The 14,274-nt window shown below is 44.4% G+C and overlaps 8 protein-coding genes across 8 annotated transcripts; 3 read left to right on the forward strand and 5 right to left on the reverse strand.

Annotated features, from left to right (window-relative positions):
• Positions 1–149: 149 nt before the first annotated feature.
• Positions 150–1,793, reverse strand: L199_003824 (uncharacterized protein; the record flags this gene model as incomplete). The annotated part of the gene is made up of 9 exons (XM_064889552.1): positions 150–269; positions 332–511; positions 579–666; positions 733–804; positions 859–947; positions 1,020–1,098; positions 1,160–1,593; positions 1,658–1,680; positions 1,757–1,793. The coding sequence occupies 9 exons, from the start codon at positions 1,791–1,793 to the stop codon at positions 150–152; spliced, it is 1,122 nt and encodes a 373-aa protein (XP_064745624.1).
• A 387-nt stretch (positions 1,794–2,180) lies between these two features.
• Positions 2,181–3,983, forward strand: L199_003825 (uncharacterized protein; the record flags this gene model as incomplete). Its single annotated transcript, XM_064889553.1, has 7 exons — positions 2,181–2,719; positions 2,800–3,000; positions 3,083–3,221; positions 3,284–3,415; positions 3,493–3,645; positions 3,710–3,808; positions 3,873–3,983. 7 exons carry the CDS (start codon positions 2,181–2,183, stop codon positions 3,981–3,983), a joined length of 1,374 nt encoding a protein of 457 aa, XP_064745625.1.
• Positions 3,984–4,307: 324 nt separating this feature from the next.
• Positions 4,308–5,154, reverse strand: L199_003826 (uncharacterized protein; the record flags this gene model as incomplete). Its single annotated transcript, XM_064889554.1, has 2 exons — positions 4,308–5,056; positions 5,121–5,154. 2 exons carry the CDS (start codon positions 5,152–5,154, stop codon positions 4,308–4,310), a joined length of 783 nt encoding a protein of 260 aa, XP_064745626.1.
• Positions 5,155–5,552: 398 nt separating this feature from the next.
• On the reverse strand, positions 5,553–6,381 carry L199_003827 (uncharacterized protein; the record flags this gene model as incomplete). The annotated part of the gene is made up of 2 exons (XM_064889555.1): positions 5,553–6,298; positions 6,357–6,381. The coding sequence occupies 2 exons, from the start codon at positions 6,379–6,381 to the stop codon at positions 5,553–5,555; spliced, it is 771 nt and encodes a 256-aa protein (XP_064745627.1).
• A 650-nt stretch (positions 6,382–7,031) lies between these two features.
• On the reverse strand, positions 7,032–8,088 carry L199_003828 (uncharacterized protein; the record flags this gene model as incomplete). The annotated part of the gene is made up of 2 exons (XM_064889556.1): positions 7,032–7,642; positions 7,878–8,088. The coding sequence occupies 2 exons, from the start codon at positions 8,086–8,088 to the stop codon at positions 7,032–7,034; spliced, it is 822 nt and encodes a 273-aa protein (XP_064745628.1).
• Positions 8,089–8,450: 362 nt separating this feature from the next.
• L199_003829 (mitochondrial import inner membrane translocase subunit TIM10) lies at positions 8,451–9,218 on the forward strand (the record flags this gene model as incomplete). The annotated part of the gene is made up of 5 exons (XM_064889557.1): positions 8,451–8,475; positions 8,541–8,600; positions 8,663–8,681; positions 8,757–8,886; positions 9,144–9,218. 5 exons carry the CDS (start codon positions 8,451–8,453, stop codon positions 9,216–9,218), a joined length of 309 nt encoding a protein of 102 aa, XP_064745629.1.
• Positions 9,219–9,499: 281 nt separating this feature from the next.
• Positions 9,500–10,576, reverse strand: L199_003830 (uncharacterized protein; the record flags this gene model as incomplete). The annotated part of the gene is made up of 8 exons (XM_064889558.1): positions 9,500–9,546; positions 9,617–9,707; positions 9,770–9,859; positions 9,929–10,081; positions 10,144–10,233; positions 10,286–10,348; positions 10,400–10,442; positions 10,491–10,576. The coding sequence occupies 8 exons, from the start codon at positions 10,574–10,576 to the stop codon at positions 9,500–9,502; spliced, it is 663 nt and encodes a 220-aa protein (XP_064745630.1).
• Positions 10,577–10,847: 271 nt separating this feature from the next.
• On the forward strand, positions 10,848–14,108 carry L199_003831 (uncharacterized protein; the record flags this gene model as incomplete). The annotated part of the gene is made up of 5 exons (XM_064889559.1): positions 10,848–11,853; positions 11,927–12,112; positions 12,181–13,334; positions 13,456–13,890; positions 13,977–14,108. The coding sequence occupies 5 exons, from the start codon at positions 10,848–10,850 to the stop codon at positions 14,106–14,108; spliced, it is 2,913 nt and encodes a 970-aa protein (XP_064745631.1).
• Between the last annotated feature and the right edge of the window lie 166 nt (positions 14,109–14,274).

A 14,274-nucleotide genomic window follows, 5' to 3' on the forward strand; every position in this document is an offset into this window, starting at 1 on the left:
ACGCACCTACGCCATCCCTCTCTGCCCCTGGGACATTATGTTACCCCAAGAGCGAGCATTCGAATGTAACATCGGATATCGACCGTCGAGTATCATACATCGCTGAGAGAAGTACAGTATATACATGATCATAGATACAGCAAATCTATTTAATCCAATGCATCTCCATATGCTCCAGGGGGCTGTTTGCGACTAGGCTCAACATGAGCATACGCATGGGAATCATGTATATTGAAGTCATCCAATCTCAATGGACGTAATTTGAAACCCTGAAACAGATATGATGGGATCAGCATATGCACATAATGGAAGATTTTGGATTACCACTTACCTCTCTTCTAGCCTCTTCTAATCCTTCCTTACCCGCTTTACCTTTATCTCGCATCACCTCACGTACAGGTACCATAGCTGCGTTCCTACATGTCTCTCTCAGATCTGATCCTGACAATCCATCGGTCTTGAGTGCTAATTGAGGAATGAATGGGGATTCGAGGGTGGTATGAGCAAGCATCTGAGGGATGTTACAATGGTCAGTTAGTTCACTGAAGATTTGTCCGTGACGTATGGAATGAACTGACAAGTGTTAAGATCTTTATACGCTGGTCGTAATTCGGCAACCTTATGGGGAATCTCTTAGGCATTCGTCGTAAGATGGCAGGATCGATACTACAATGGTAATGCCCCATGTCAGCTTGCTTCCCAGTGAGGGGGATTCAACTGCGAGCTGCTCACTCGTTTGGTCTATTTGTAGCTCCTAACACTAATATACGTGTATCCGTTCCTGATGTCAACCCATCCCAAAGACTATGATAGAGGAAAGATTAGTTTGACATTGACAGTAGTTTCATTCCAACTTACGTCATGAACTCCGCCTTCATCATTGCTGTCACTTCATGATCTCCCGCCGATCTCTCCCGGAACAAAGAATCTATCTCATCGATGAATATCTAAAGATAGGAAACGAACGTAAGCAGCAATTCCTTCGTTTGACATTGATGGTGAGTTTCCAGTATGCTCACTATACTAGGCTGTACCTTCCTAGCCAAAGAGAACAGACCCGCCACCAACTTGTTTGATTCTCCAAACCATTTATTAGTTCTATAAATTCCCATCAGCTTTTTCTCGCCAACGGAGAATATAACATGAGAAGCTGACTTACAAACTCGATAACGGTAAATTGATGAAAGTCGCTCCGCTCTCCTTCGCCAATGCTTTCGCAAGCATCGTCTTCCCACATCCTGGATGTCCATATAACAACACCCCTTTAGGCGCAGATAACAATCCTCCTCCAGCAGATGCGAATAATTCAGGAAACGTTAAGGGGTAAATGACAGTTTCCTTGAGAGAATTGATAATTTCATCTAAACCACCTATCGAATCGAATGTCACATCAATCTTTGATGGTGGGACTATCTCTCCTGCTATTGTCGATTCATATTCGTCCAACTCTAATTCAGATAGCTGCTTGTCTGTCAAACCCGTCTCGGAAAGTAGGAGTTTGCCCTTCTCTTTGGCTTTCTTGGATGATCGAGATGAAGGTGAACCGCCATCAAGGGATGATAGGACATATCGAAGTGCGTAGTAGAGTGCCACCTGAAAGACATCATGTAAGCTTTATGTATGGTAGCCGAAGTTAGGGACATCGCTGTTAGCTTACCTGCGATGCAGCGAAGAATGCGACTATTCGAGGAAGAGCAGAAGATCAGATCAGACGTTAGTCGTGTATCTTAGAGGTTTTCTACACTTGATGACTTACCATCCATCACTACCCTTCCCACATCTCTTCGTGACATTTTTGCTATCTGATCTTCCGGTATCGATGAATGAATGAGGGTATGCTATCGTAGAATGCGGTGATGAAATTACAACAACATTGAAAAGTCAATGGATTCGTTCGGCATCCTTCCAAATATCTTGAGCCGGTTGATGGCGAATTTAGGCGGACGCAGGTATGCATCCACAACAGGCACGCGATGGTAGAGTTGTACCGCTGGGTGTGCCTAACTGCTGTTTGTTTATCTCCTGGTGTTGGGGTGGAAATGATCGCGCCTGCTTTTTGCCAAACTGTCCTGTGCGTAAACAAATACTTTACCTGATCTTCAACATACATATCGACTTTTCTCCTCTGAACATAGCTCATCTCACGTACATCAGCTTGACACTCGGAAACACAGCCAGTCATGTCCACTCAGCCCTTGGCCCAGATGATGGGCGGTCTTTCCCTCGGTGCAGGCGGTGGACCACCCTCACCTTCACCTGTTGGTCGGTCACATACCAATAACAATCAATCCTCTTCGCAGAACAGATTACCTCCCGTCTTGAAGAAATACATGAATCCCGGGCTAGTTCGACCTCCCAATACAGGTCTAACTTCTTCGTCAAGTACGAACAACAACTATGGTGAATCTCAGAGAGGGCCCTTGATGAAATTAGCAGGTATCAATGTTCCAGTCTCAACCAAACAGACCAATTCTCCAGCAGGAAAGTTGAAACAACATACTGCACATGGATTACATGGACCGGTACATTCCACTTCCTCCAGGGCATTGTCAAGCTCGATCAATCCCAATATACCTAAATATCCAAGTAGTACCACTCAGACGACGTCTAGTAAAGGAATGGAATTGGGTAAATATGATGGAGGACTGGAAGCTGATGTAGAGGACAAAGAGGTGGTTACGGGAGAATCAGCTAAATTACTGGAAATGGACAGTGGAAGGTGAGTTATATACAAACTGTCAAAGCTGGGTGATATGATCTAAATTGGATTGATCGTGTTTGTTTTTTCACGCTACACAGCGCAGGTATACCATTGTCTTTACCACAATTTCAGATTGGTCGACCTTTGGGTAAAGGTAAATTCGGTAGAGTCTATTTGGCAAGGACGAAGGCTCCACCGCACTTCATAGTCGCTCTGAAATGTTTGCACAAATCGGAAATTGTGCAGGGGAAAGTCGAGAAACAAGTTAGAAGGGAAATTGAGATTCAACAGAATCTTAGGTGAGTCACGTAGTACCTCTAGCAGATTATCTCATGTTACTGTGTGATCGAATGAGCTGACGGACTATATCAATGTGAATAGACACCCGAATATCCTTCGGTTATATGGCTACTTCCACGACTCCAAGCGGATCTTCCTAGTATTAGAATTCGCAATGAAAGGTGAACTGTACAAACAGTTGAGTAAATATGGGAGATTCGATGAAAAGAAAAGTAGTAGAGTGAGCTTACCTCCTTGATTGTGGACATCGAAGCAAGCTAACGAATATTACTTGTCCGATAGTACATTGCTCAAATGGCAGACGCGTTATCGTATCTACACAAGAAACACGTCATGCACAGAGATATCAAACCTGAGAATCTATTGATAGGGCTGAAAGGGGAGTTGAAGATCGCTGATTTCGGTTGGAGTGTGGTACGTACTATTTCCACACTATAGAGCCTGAGATGGAATGTGTGATGAAGAGCTTACATGATTGTGTTTTTTAATAGCATGCCCCGTCAAATCGACGAAACACCTTATGCGGTACTCTGGACTATTTACCTCCCGAGATGATTGAGGGTAAAGAACATACCGCTCAAGTGGATCTTTGGGCACTGGGTGTATTGTGTTATGAATTCTTAGTGGGAAGTCCACCGTTCGAAGTGAGTCATCTGCACTCGACATCTTCTTCACCCTGAATCCGTCTTGCTGATGACGACGGAACAGGATCATGCAGGACATCAAGCTACATATAGAAGGATAAGAAATATAGACCTGCATATACCAGACAGTGTTTCTCCGGAAGCTGCTGATTTGATCACAAGGGTGAGTAAGACTGTATTGTCTCAGTAACTCAGTGTCCGATGACTGACTGAGCTTGGTGTGTTAGCTACTACGATACAATCCCGAAGATAGATTGCCTCTTTCCGAAGTATTGGTACATCCTTGGATCTTGAAATACCAGAAGAAGAGATCAACAGGTGGAGTCAGAGAATCATAGTTGATCAATGACAATATTTCTATTCGTGATTTCCGTGGCTTTGACGTATCGTGTCGGATTTTGGAGGTTTTGACTTCATTCTTTGCGAGCTAAATTACCCTTTTGTCTTCTTTACTATCCAATCATTTGCTATCGGTATTCTGTATTTGATTCTCTGCATAACCATGGATCTTTTCACAATTTTCGCCCATACCCGATAATCTTTCCCCTTACAAATCACTCACAATCCACAAGCAACTATGCGCCTGCCTGTTGAATACTGAGGAGACTAATATGTAAGGAACTGACTTTGACTTATATCTTGCGCTTCATAAACTACATTTTCTAGTTCACAACCTGCTCCTTCACCTCGAAGTCTAAATCAATATCGTAACGATCCCAATCCTCTTTATCCATCGACTTGGCATCTTTTGCATCCATCATCCTATAATTCAACGTACCGCTGATCATACCTGCCAAATCTCTTGGTCTATTGCGGGACGATACATATCGTATACCCTCCTCGCGGTCAGAATTTGGGTTGGAGTATGCATACCAACTTGATTGGACCGACAGTTCCCTTACGATCGCTTTTCTGTCGTATGACTCTAGTCCCTTTATACCCCGTTCAAGACCTTCGGAGTGAAACCAGTATGATCCAGGGGCGATATCCGTGCTCGCCACCAGAGTCCTCTTGGGGATTATACTTGCGCTCACCACAGCGTTACCGACAGGTACTTCTTTACCATTTCGGATGGTATACATTGTTCCGCTTAATGATTGGGTGTTCCACGATGTGCCTCGATAGCTTGTGACTTTCGTCGATCCATCACGACTTTGGACAATGTCGTCGCTCACATCCACTACAAGATTCCCCTCTGACCACAATCCACTATGTGTTTCAGGCTCGCTAGTGGATGGAGAATGTTCGGCAAGGCGAATATTGGGGCCTTTGTCTGAAGTCAGAGCGTCGATTAAGGTGAAATTGACGGAAGAACCGGAAGGACGGAATTGATATTCACCCAAAAAGTTTCGGCGGCGATTCGGAATGGGGGGGGGGTACTTGATGGCGCACAAGTTGCTATTCACAAGAACTAAGGTAAGAGATCCGAATCACACTATATGAAGTATTCACATGTGGAACTGAAAGAGCCTTACCGTTTATACCAGTGGGTTGATATAGATTTGACATTGTACATACGCACTGTTAATGTATTGGACATAGAAAGGCGGGGTTTTGTGATCGTATGTATACAATCCTGCTCGTCCACTGGATGGTGGCTGTCAGTGAGGATCCTTTGGGTCGGAGCTGTGGTAAACTTCATGCAACAGGTCACACAATGCATCATGAAAAGGTGGATCATAACAAGGGAGAGTAGTTGGGTGATGGTTTGTTTCTCTTTTTCTTAGAATATACTGCATCTTCTCCAAAGACACCACACTGCACCATATCACGTTATCACATGTAAATTTTTTTCCTTCAACAGGGAGAGATGTAAATGCATAATGCAAGTCGCGCATCAACCCTGTAACTATCCAAGGCAGATTCATCAAAGTACGGTGGTCACCACTCAAGTCGAGCCAAGCAGCTCAATTCTCTATGATCTCGTAGTCCAAATCAATCTCATCCACTTGTCTGACCCTCTCTCGATTCCTCTTGCAACCACTGGCAATAGCCTCGTCCTTGGTCTCAGTCTCTTGGACCGCTTGGAAATAACCCACGATCAATACATGCAGTTCGACAGGTTCTTTTCTAGCAGGTTCATACTCTATGCCACCTTCAACTGTAGAATTATAAAAAGCGTTCCACTCAGAGGGACGTGATAAAGCTTTATTGAGCTTATAACGCTCATAATCATCTAAAGTTTCCATAACTTCTTCCAAACCCTTACTTTTGACCCAGTGATACCCCTGTGCAAATTCACTATCAGCAAGTAAAGTCTTCTTCGATATGATCCTGATACTCTTTTCCGTTCTCCCCATGAATATGTCGTGACCATCTTTGGACCTGCCGTACATCTCCCCTCTGACATGTTTGGTATCCCAACTCAAGCCTTGATAACTCTTCACTGTTGTATCGGTACCATTGGACATCGGTACAGTGTCATCTCGTATGCTGATCAGAGTATTCCCCCCTGACCAGATCGCATCATGTTTTTTTGGTCCAAGATTGACATCCGGTCCTGAATCTGCTATGAGAGCATCACGGAGAGTGAAGTAGGACGATCGACCATCTGGGATGAATCGACATCTCCCGATCAGGGTTCGATGAGTGGGTTGGGTGTCTGATTGTGCTGGGTTGGACTGACTGGCTGCAAATATTCCATTCAAATCATCTGTTAATCGGAAGTGGTGATGTGTACCTTGAATGTCCAGAAGGGAGCTTGTACTTACCATTTGATAGTGCTAACTCAGGCATTCCTACTTCTTATAGCAATGCACAGATAAGCAGACTGAGCGCTATTGGTGAATTGGTGTATTTGTATGATTGTGTGGGAGACTATTAGCCTCACTTAGATCTATCGAAGATGTATGTAGTGAGGGCAGATATCAGTGTCTCTTGATTATAAGCGTATATTATATGGAGATCATATGCTATTATTCGAAGAAGTTGACCATATATTCACTTGAAAGGTGGGTTGCGAGATGAAAGGAAGATTGTCCTTCTGAGCTGCTTCTCTGCGATTTTATGGCTTTCTTTGTACTACCGTATTGTACAATATGTGCCGTACCGCCCCTTTCCTGGATATGGCAACGGTAAATGCTACAGCCTTCATCATCTGTCCATGCTGATGTGTCATGCCATTATTGATTCGCATTCTTATGTTCTTCCTTTCAATTTGTCTTAACCATATATGCAGATTTCAATAGAAGCGCGTGCTCGATATGAGCCTAGCCTATCGAAAATAGAGGTGTTGGTACGGGATCAGAGAGACATCGTATGAATTCATCACCATCTAATGAAGTCATTTTCATAGTGTGGCCCTAAATTTAAATTTCGTATCTACATGTATGATATACCTTCACCAGGGTTCAGTGCACCTGCGAGTCAAGATACTCCGATGAGGTTCATGATCCCGTCCCCCTGCGTAGCTTCATTGGATGTATGGTGATTTTAGCACCAATCGGAAGCTTCATCCTTGTACCTGTAGTCCTGTCTACCCATCTAAGACAGGCATCTAATCCATTGATGGTCAGTGGATCGGAAGTTATGGGATAGATCGATATCGTTCCTTCTTTAGATTGGTAGCATCCGTATTCACAAGCTTCTTTCAGATCGGATCGTACGTCCTCCACCATTCGCGAGGTACCCGTTTTACGCCATTTATTCAGATGGCTATTAAGACTGTCGAAAGTCAACATCAGACTTCCCTCCTTCGGACGAAACTCCTCAATGTGGGAAAGATCATGCGATTCAACTTGGATATTCGCACATCCTATCAAATTTTCACATTTGAATGATTCCTGCTTTGTCCCTTTGATTTTACAAGAAGAGGAGGCAGAAGATTTGAAATATCCTGAAATACATGTCGTACCCCATTGAGTTCTGAAGATTTTATCGACCTGTCTCTGTATTTGATCATGTTCGTCTGTATATTCCGTGATAGACGTTTGTATATCTTCGTTGCTTCCTGGGACGACTACCGGATCCCGCAAGATACTTCTCTCCCGATAGCGATCTGATTCGAAATGTAAAAACGTATTCAGATTCGCTTTCAGATCTGTTCTGCCATTGGAGTGACGAAGCTGCCATTCCCCAGATGTTTATATCCTCCAGTCATGCAACTTTCTTGGTTCCTTTCGACAGCAGGAATGGGGGTATTCGCTATATATACAAGAAAACAGGGCCCCAAGGGGCAAGTCACAGGTCAGAGGCACGATCGTGTGTATTCTGTCTCGCTGTTAAATACTCACTGTTGCCCCTCCTAGGAGAATAGTAATTAACATGGTCCTTGAGGAAATGGGAGTACTCTTTTTTATACTGCCGCCAAGCACGCTCGAGCCCTTCGTGCCTTTCTGATAATTTCTGATACCCGGGAGGTGGTGTATGAAGATTGGTGCCAGCGAATCTATCAGTCAAGTCCTCCATACCGAGACGAGGATCATGACTGGTCTGAGTAGACATGATGTGAGGTGAAATGTCTCTTATTATATCTATTGATAGTCATCAAAGTCTGTACACATCAAAAGTGAAACACGATACGCTATCAATGTGTGAATCAAGGTCGGATGGGTTGAGCAAGTTTCAACCTCCATCGTCATCTCCTTTCTGCACGCAACCATCTTGTGCCACTACCATGAAAACGCCACCTCCACTCGTAATTTTGCTTCCTTCCTCCATCATCTCAAAAAGTCCAACATCCCTCAGTCCATCGATGACTTTCTTCGTATAATCTTGAAGTGAATACTGCATTTTATCTGCATCCATCCTACATATTCTACCCCTCGGCACCTACATTGAAAGTAATCAAGACAAACCTTGTTAAAATGTCATTCTTATTTGGTGGTGGTAGTGAGTTTTTGGCCTCCGCTCCAGGACCTCTCCCTTGACTAACAGACTTGAAATCATGTAAATAGACCGATCAGTCGAAGGATCAGTTGATCCTGCTAAGATAGAAATGGCCGTTGCTGAATTAGGTGAGCCATCCATCTCTTGTGCTATCTAAGGATTGGTTAAGCTGACGATGTTTGTTACCTAGATATGATCACCGATGTCTTGTAGGTCGAGTCTCTCCTTCGTTGTGAGAACACGGAATTTCCATGTATGGGTTGCTAATTACATGACGTCAATAGTAATCGACTCGTCAACTCATGTCACACCAAATGTATTTCACAGACACCAAACAACCATCGATACGTAGAAGGTGATTTGTTGAAGGGAGAAAGTGTGTGTATTGACAGGTGTACTGCTAAATTCTTCGAGGTGAGTCTGCTTTCAACCTGCTGCAACAATCGCGGAACGTGTGTACGGATTGAAGATTGAGGGAATGCGATGGTGTGTGAGGAATGATTCAGGGGAAGGCTGGAGGGTCATGAACAATGGACGGTCAACCGTCTGGAAAATGGCGGAGGGATATAATCAATCCAAAAAGTAGACGAAGAGAGAAACAGAATGGCCTGAAATGACATGGCGATCTTTCGTCCACGACCAATACTGACTATGCTCCGTATCTTACTCAGGTCAACAAGAAAGTAGGAGAGAGGATGTCAGCAATGGGAAGTGCAGCTCAAGCCACCGGTTCTTTCGGTCGATAAATCACAAGATCCATTCCCCCTTCCCCAAAAGAGCATCAATTATCAAACATATATATAATGTATCATATGCAGGATATACAACTTCTCACATCGGAATATAAAAGTACAACAGATCGAACCCAAAATAGAGATGTGATGATCAAGCGAGCGAAGAGATGCTGTGTTATGGGTGTTATAGGTTAAAGCCAGCAGATACCCTCTTCAGTACACAGTCGAATCCTGTTCGTGAACGTTGAAAGTACCGGCGCACCCCTCCCATAGTCGTGAGCTTGCCTATATTGCTAAGCAGCTATGGCGACTCTCTCTTCCTTCCGTTCGGCTTGTCGAGCTAGAGGCAGGGTAGGTCAGTGATCGTCGATCAAGAAAATGTAAGGATGCAAGCATGCAAGAAGACTTACTCTCTGCTGCTGGTTGAGCCGTGGTAGGCTCTTCCACGGGTGCATCTGGCAAAGAGACGGGCTGTCGATCCGGTACAGACGGTATAGCGGGCTGCGATGGGAATGAGCTTGCCATCAGCATATATCGCTATATAGACACGTAGGGAGACTCACCAAAGCCTCTTGCTGCAACCGTTCCAGCTCTTCTTGGACTGCTTCCTCCTCCTCTGGTGACATACGAGACATGAGGGCTTCGTCGATTTCCTAGACATATTACAAACAATCAGCCGGGTCACACAAAGTCCTCGGAAACACAGCACCTTCTAGGCTTACTCTTTGATATTCCACACCTTCTCTAGTCTGGTCCATCAGTTTCTCCACTCGCTCTAGCGACATCTCCGCATGTAATTGTCTCAGAACATCTGCACCCATTTCAAGTCCATGCATGACTGTGTTCTGTATCTGTGTGAACTCAATCGTGCTGACCTGTAGAACCGCAACATCTGCTGGTCAGCCAATCGTATATCATGGGCTCAAAGATAGCTCACTAGTTCTTGTAAAGTCATCAGTTGAGCATCCGTTTTGGCAAGCAGCTGTTCTTGATATTTTCTTTGTCTGAGCGCAGTCAGAGCTCGTGTCTACAATGACACATCATCAGCTCCGTTCGTATGAGTGAGTATATCGACATACCTTGTTACCCGCCTTCAGAGCTTCTCTAGCTATTTCCTGCTCTCGGTTCAACACCACTTGCAACTACAATCTCTGTAAGCTTGACTGAGCAAATTCGAAAGATGAATAGCTTACCCTCTTTTGGTATTGCTTCATTTTATCCCTCTGTAGCTTTAGACTACAATCCCCTGTAAGCTGATTATCCAATACTCATCAGCCCACTCACTCGAGAATGGCACGGTCCTGAGCTGTTATCTTGGGTCCCGGCTGGGCCATACCCATCTTGACCAAAGCTGCTTGAAAGTATCCCATCTTGCTGTGGATCTGTTATCTCTTTCGTACACGATCTAGGTTGATGCATGGATGTAATGGATGGGATAGGTAAGAAAGAAAAGATGTAGATATTTGCATGATGTTATGTTCTCGGTAATACCCGCCAAGAATCCACCTACTTCCAGCTGTGGAACGGACAGTCGATCGCGTTCATCATCTCTTTAACCCCCCTCCATTCACTCAACCCACTCACAAGTGATATCTATACCATCGATATTCGCTGCTATCTAGGTCTCATGGATCCTGCACTATGTTCGGTACCTCTCTCCAGGACAGGCTGAACGCAGCAGTCAAAACACTCGAAGCTACCGGCTCTCAACTCCAAGCCCGCGCACTAAGCGTTAATGCCAACAACAACCAGAACGTCAGTACATCATCACCTAAGGAAAGTCCTAGTCGATCTGCATCTCCCTCAGTCACCAAGTCACCCATACCTTCCACGTCGCCTTTAGCCACTACCGGCACGAACACAGAGAAAAAGGGCGATAATGTGTCGCCTACCAAGTCCACAGGAGGAAGTGGATCAATAGCAACTGGAAGTTATGTTGGGTCTACTGCGCATTTGGCTGAGAACGCTTTGTCAGGATTGAGAAAAAGTTTCCACTTTGGTAACAGGAGTCCTCAAGATCTGATCAACAGACCCACTGTACCCACTAGTCCTGCAGCAGGGGGATCAGAATCCAATCCACAAGAATTGAAGGACATCACTTCTCCCACTTCTTCGCCTTCTCTAGCTGGACCTTCAACCTCAAGGCCATCTTCACCCAATCCTAGACTTCTACCCACTTCTACCTTTACATTAGGGTCTGACCCGCCTTCGCGAGCGGTGACACCTACACCTACATCAGGTCCGGGTCGCAGAGGTTCCAAATTAGCTTTGGATCCCGTTATCCCTCTACCACCTTCCGATCCCTCTGATCCAGCTACGTATCCTCTGCCTCCCTCACCTACATTATCAGCTACTGAGAACCTCACGACCCCTTCAACTGGATTTGCAGATCCATTAGGGGCATCTCCGATCATTCAGGCAAGTGCGGATCAGGACGTACCGAAATTGGGATTACAGGAAGCTACGCCTGATACCGAGAAGAAGGAAGGGGTAGTGGGGCTGGGTGTAGGTGGACTAGATACGGATAAAGTGGAAGTTCAGATAACGACCAGTGCAGAAGGGGATGCTGAAGATGTGGAGAAGCCTGTGATTGAGCTGTCAGGGGAGGAAATCAAGAAATTGGCTGATTCGGAAAGACGATATGAAGGTAAGGCTCAAATCTCTTTGATCTTCAAAATTATCTGTGGAGGGTCACTGATATTTATTTGTGGTTCGAATAGACCTCTCACAACGATTTACAACCTTGCTCTCGCAGACGCATAAAGCTAATCAAGTCTTGAAAGAGCTTACACCATTAGAAGGAGGAATAGCAGATCATGAAGCCCTGGAAGGATGGGTCAGGATGGTCACTGGGAAAGTGGATATGATCACAGCTGAGATGAAGAGATTACAGGATAAATTGACCCGTATGTAATGCGTGACTCACTCCGTTAACCTTCGACCATATGGCTGATCCGATCATCGATGACATTAGTACAAGATTCTCGGATGGAGGAGCTGCGCGATACACATCGTTTGGAAGGATCTTCGCAAACTGATCTAATAACCAAGCTGCGCAGTGAATTATCAGAAGCTCAGGAGAAGCTGAAAACTGCCTCGACGGAGAACAGCACGATCACTCAGCTTAAGGCGGATCTGGCCAAAGCTCAAACTCAGGCCAAAGAAGAGGAAGAGAAACGTACCAAGGCTATATCTTTGTTAAAGACAGTGAGGTTGAAATTGGTCAAAGTAGAAAAGGAGAAAGAGGAGATAGAGAGGGACCGTGCCGAGGAGAGAGCCGAACGAGCCAAGGCGTCTGAGGAAGTTGAAAGAATCAAAGGTGAAAAAGAAAGAGAGGTGACTAATTTAAGAAAAGGCTTCGAAAGGGAACTGAATGGACAGAAGGAAAAATATGAGAAAGATATGGCTAGTAAGAAAGCTACTTGGGAATTGGAGATGATCACTACGAAAGCATCACATGCTAAAGAACTATCGGCGAAAACTACAAAAGTAAATGGATTAGAAGCGATAGTGAAAGAGTTGAATGTGAATAAACAAAAGACATTCGAAGATCTACAAGCTAAACAGGCTGAAGCTGAATCGGCTAAATCTGAGATGGAATTGCTGTCTACCAGAACGAAAGAATTGGAATTCCAACTTCGAGAAGCTAATGAACGAATTGCCCTGTTGGAAGATTCTTCTTCGTCCAACCAAAGGAATCTACTGGGCTTGGGGTTACCTAATGGCAGTCCATCTGGATCACCAATGGGAAGTAGAAGGAACTCCACATCGAACAAAAGCACTGGAGGAGTGGATATACAGAAATTGTTATCTGAAGCAGAAGCTAAATCAGAATCCAAATTATCAGATCTGAGATTCAAAATCAAGTCGTTGGAATTGGAACGAAATGAGATTGAAGAGGAGTGGTCGGTCAAGTTGCAAGAGAGAGTAAGAGAGTTAGAGAAATTGAGAAGACAGATACAGGAGAAGGATATGGAAGTTAGTGATACCCTTAGGGGATTGCAGGAGAGGGAAAGTAAGATCCAAGATGGTGAAGAACGAGTTAAATCCTTGGAGAAGGAATTGATCAAATTAAAGGGGAAATTGGAACAGGGTAAAGGTGATATACAAATTGCTGTCGAGGCTGAGGTGAGTGAATTTCACCACCGCGTTGATGCCATCTTTCTGTGTGCTACTTCTCATCATATCTGAATCAAGAACCTCTTCTCTTGCATAATAAGCTAATCAGTGTGATCGTCGTGCATCACAGCGCTCAGCAAGAGACGAGATCTCCTCTCTACAAACTCAGATACACACACTCCAGACCCAATTGGACGAATCCAAGAACCATATAACCCAGTTGAAAAGTACCAACAAAACTCTCCGAGACGAAATGAGGAAATTACAATCGTCCGTTCAATTAATGGAGAGACAGAGGAATCCCGGTGTAGGATATTGGTCGGGAACAGCTCAAGGTGGTTCAACTATCAATCCTAGATCCGGTGTACCCTCCCCTAGTCCCACGCCTTTGTCTGTGTCTGTGTCGGGATCGATAGGCAGTCCGACTCAGAGCGAGAGTAGAAACAGTTTAGAAAGTAATAGTACGAGAACAGGTGCGCCGGGCACACCCACTACGTCGCAGACTGTTACGACTGGTTCATCGGGAGACGCCAAACAGCAGGATGAGGAGGAAGTGAATCTCGAAGTGAGTTCAATCCACGTCTCACAATAGCTTTCCAACAATACATGACATATAAGATAACGATACTGATTGATGATTATTTCGATTAGTACCTCCGAAATGTGATCTTACAATTTCTGGAGCATAAAGAGATGAGACCTAATTTGATTAGAGTCATGTCTGTGATTTTGAGATTCACACCTCAGGAATTAAGGAGGTTGAATGCGAAATTGCAGAGTTAGATTTTGATTTCTTGAATAGAATCATTGTTGTACATAGAAATGAAACCGATAGAGTCTTTTCTTGGTAATATTTCAATCAGAGGACCTTGACCAGCAAGCATATATGCATAATATATAATTTGTCTAGGTTTTGTAGGATGGGATTTGTCGACATAGACTATTATCG

Source organism: Kwoniella botswanensis, chromosome 1, assembly GCF_036426115.1.
Source record: "Kwoniella botswanensis chromosome 1, complete sequence".
NCBI lineage: Eukaryota > Fungi > Basidiomycota > Tremellomycetes > Tremellales > Cryptococcaceae > Kwoniella > Kwoniella botswanensis.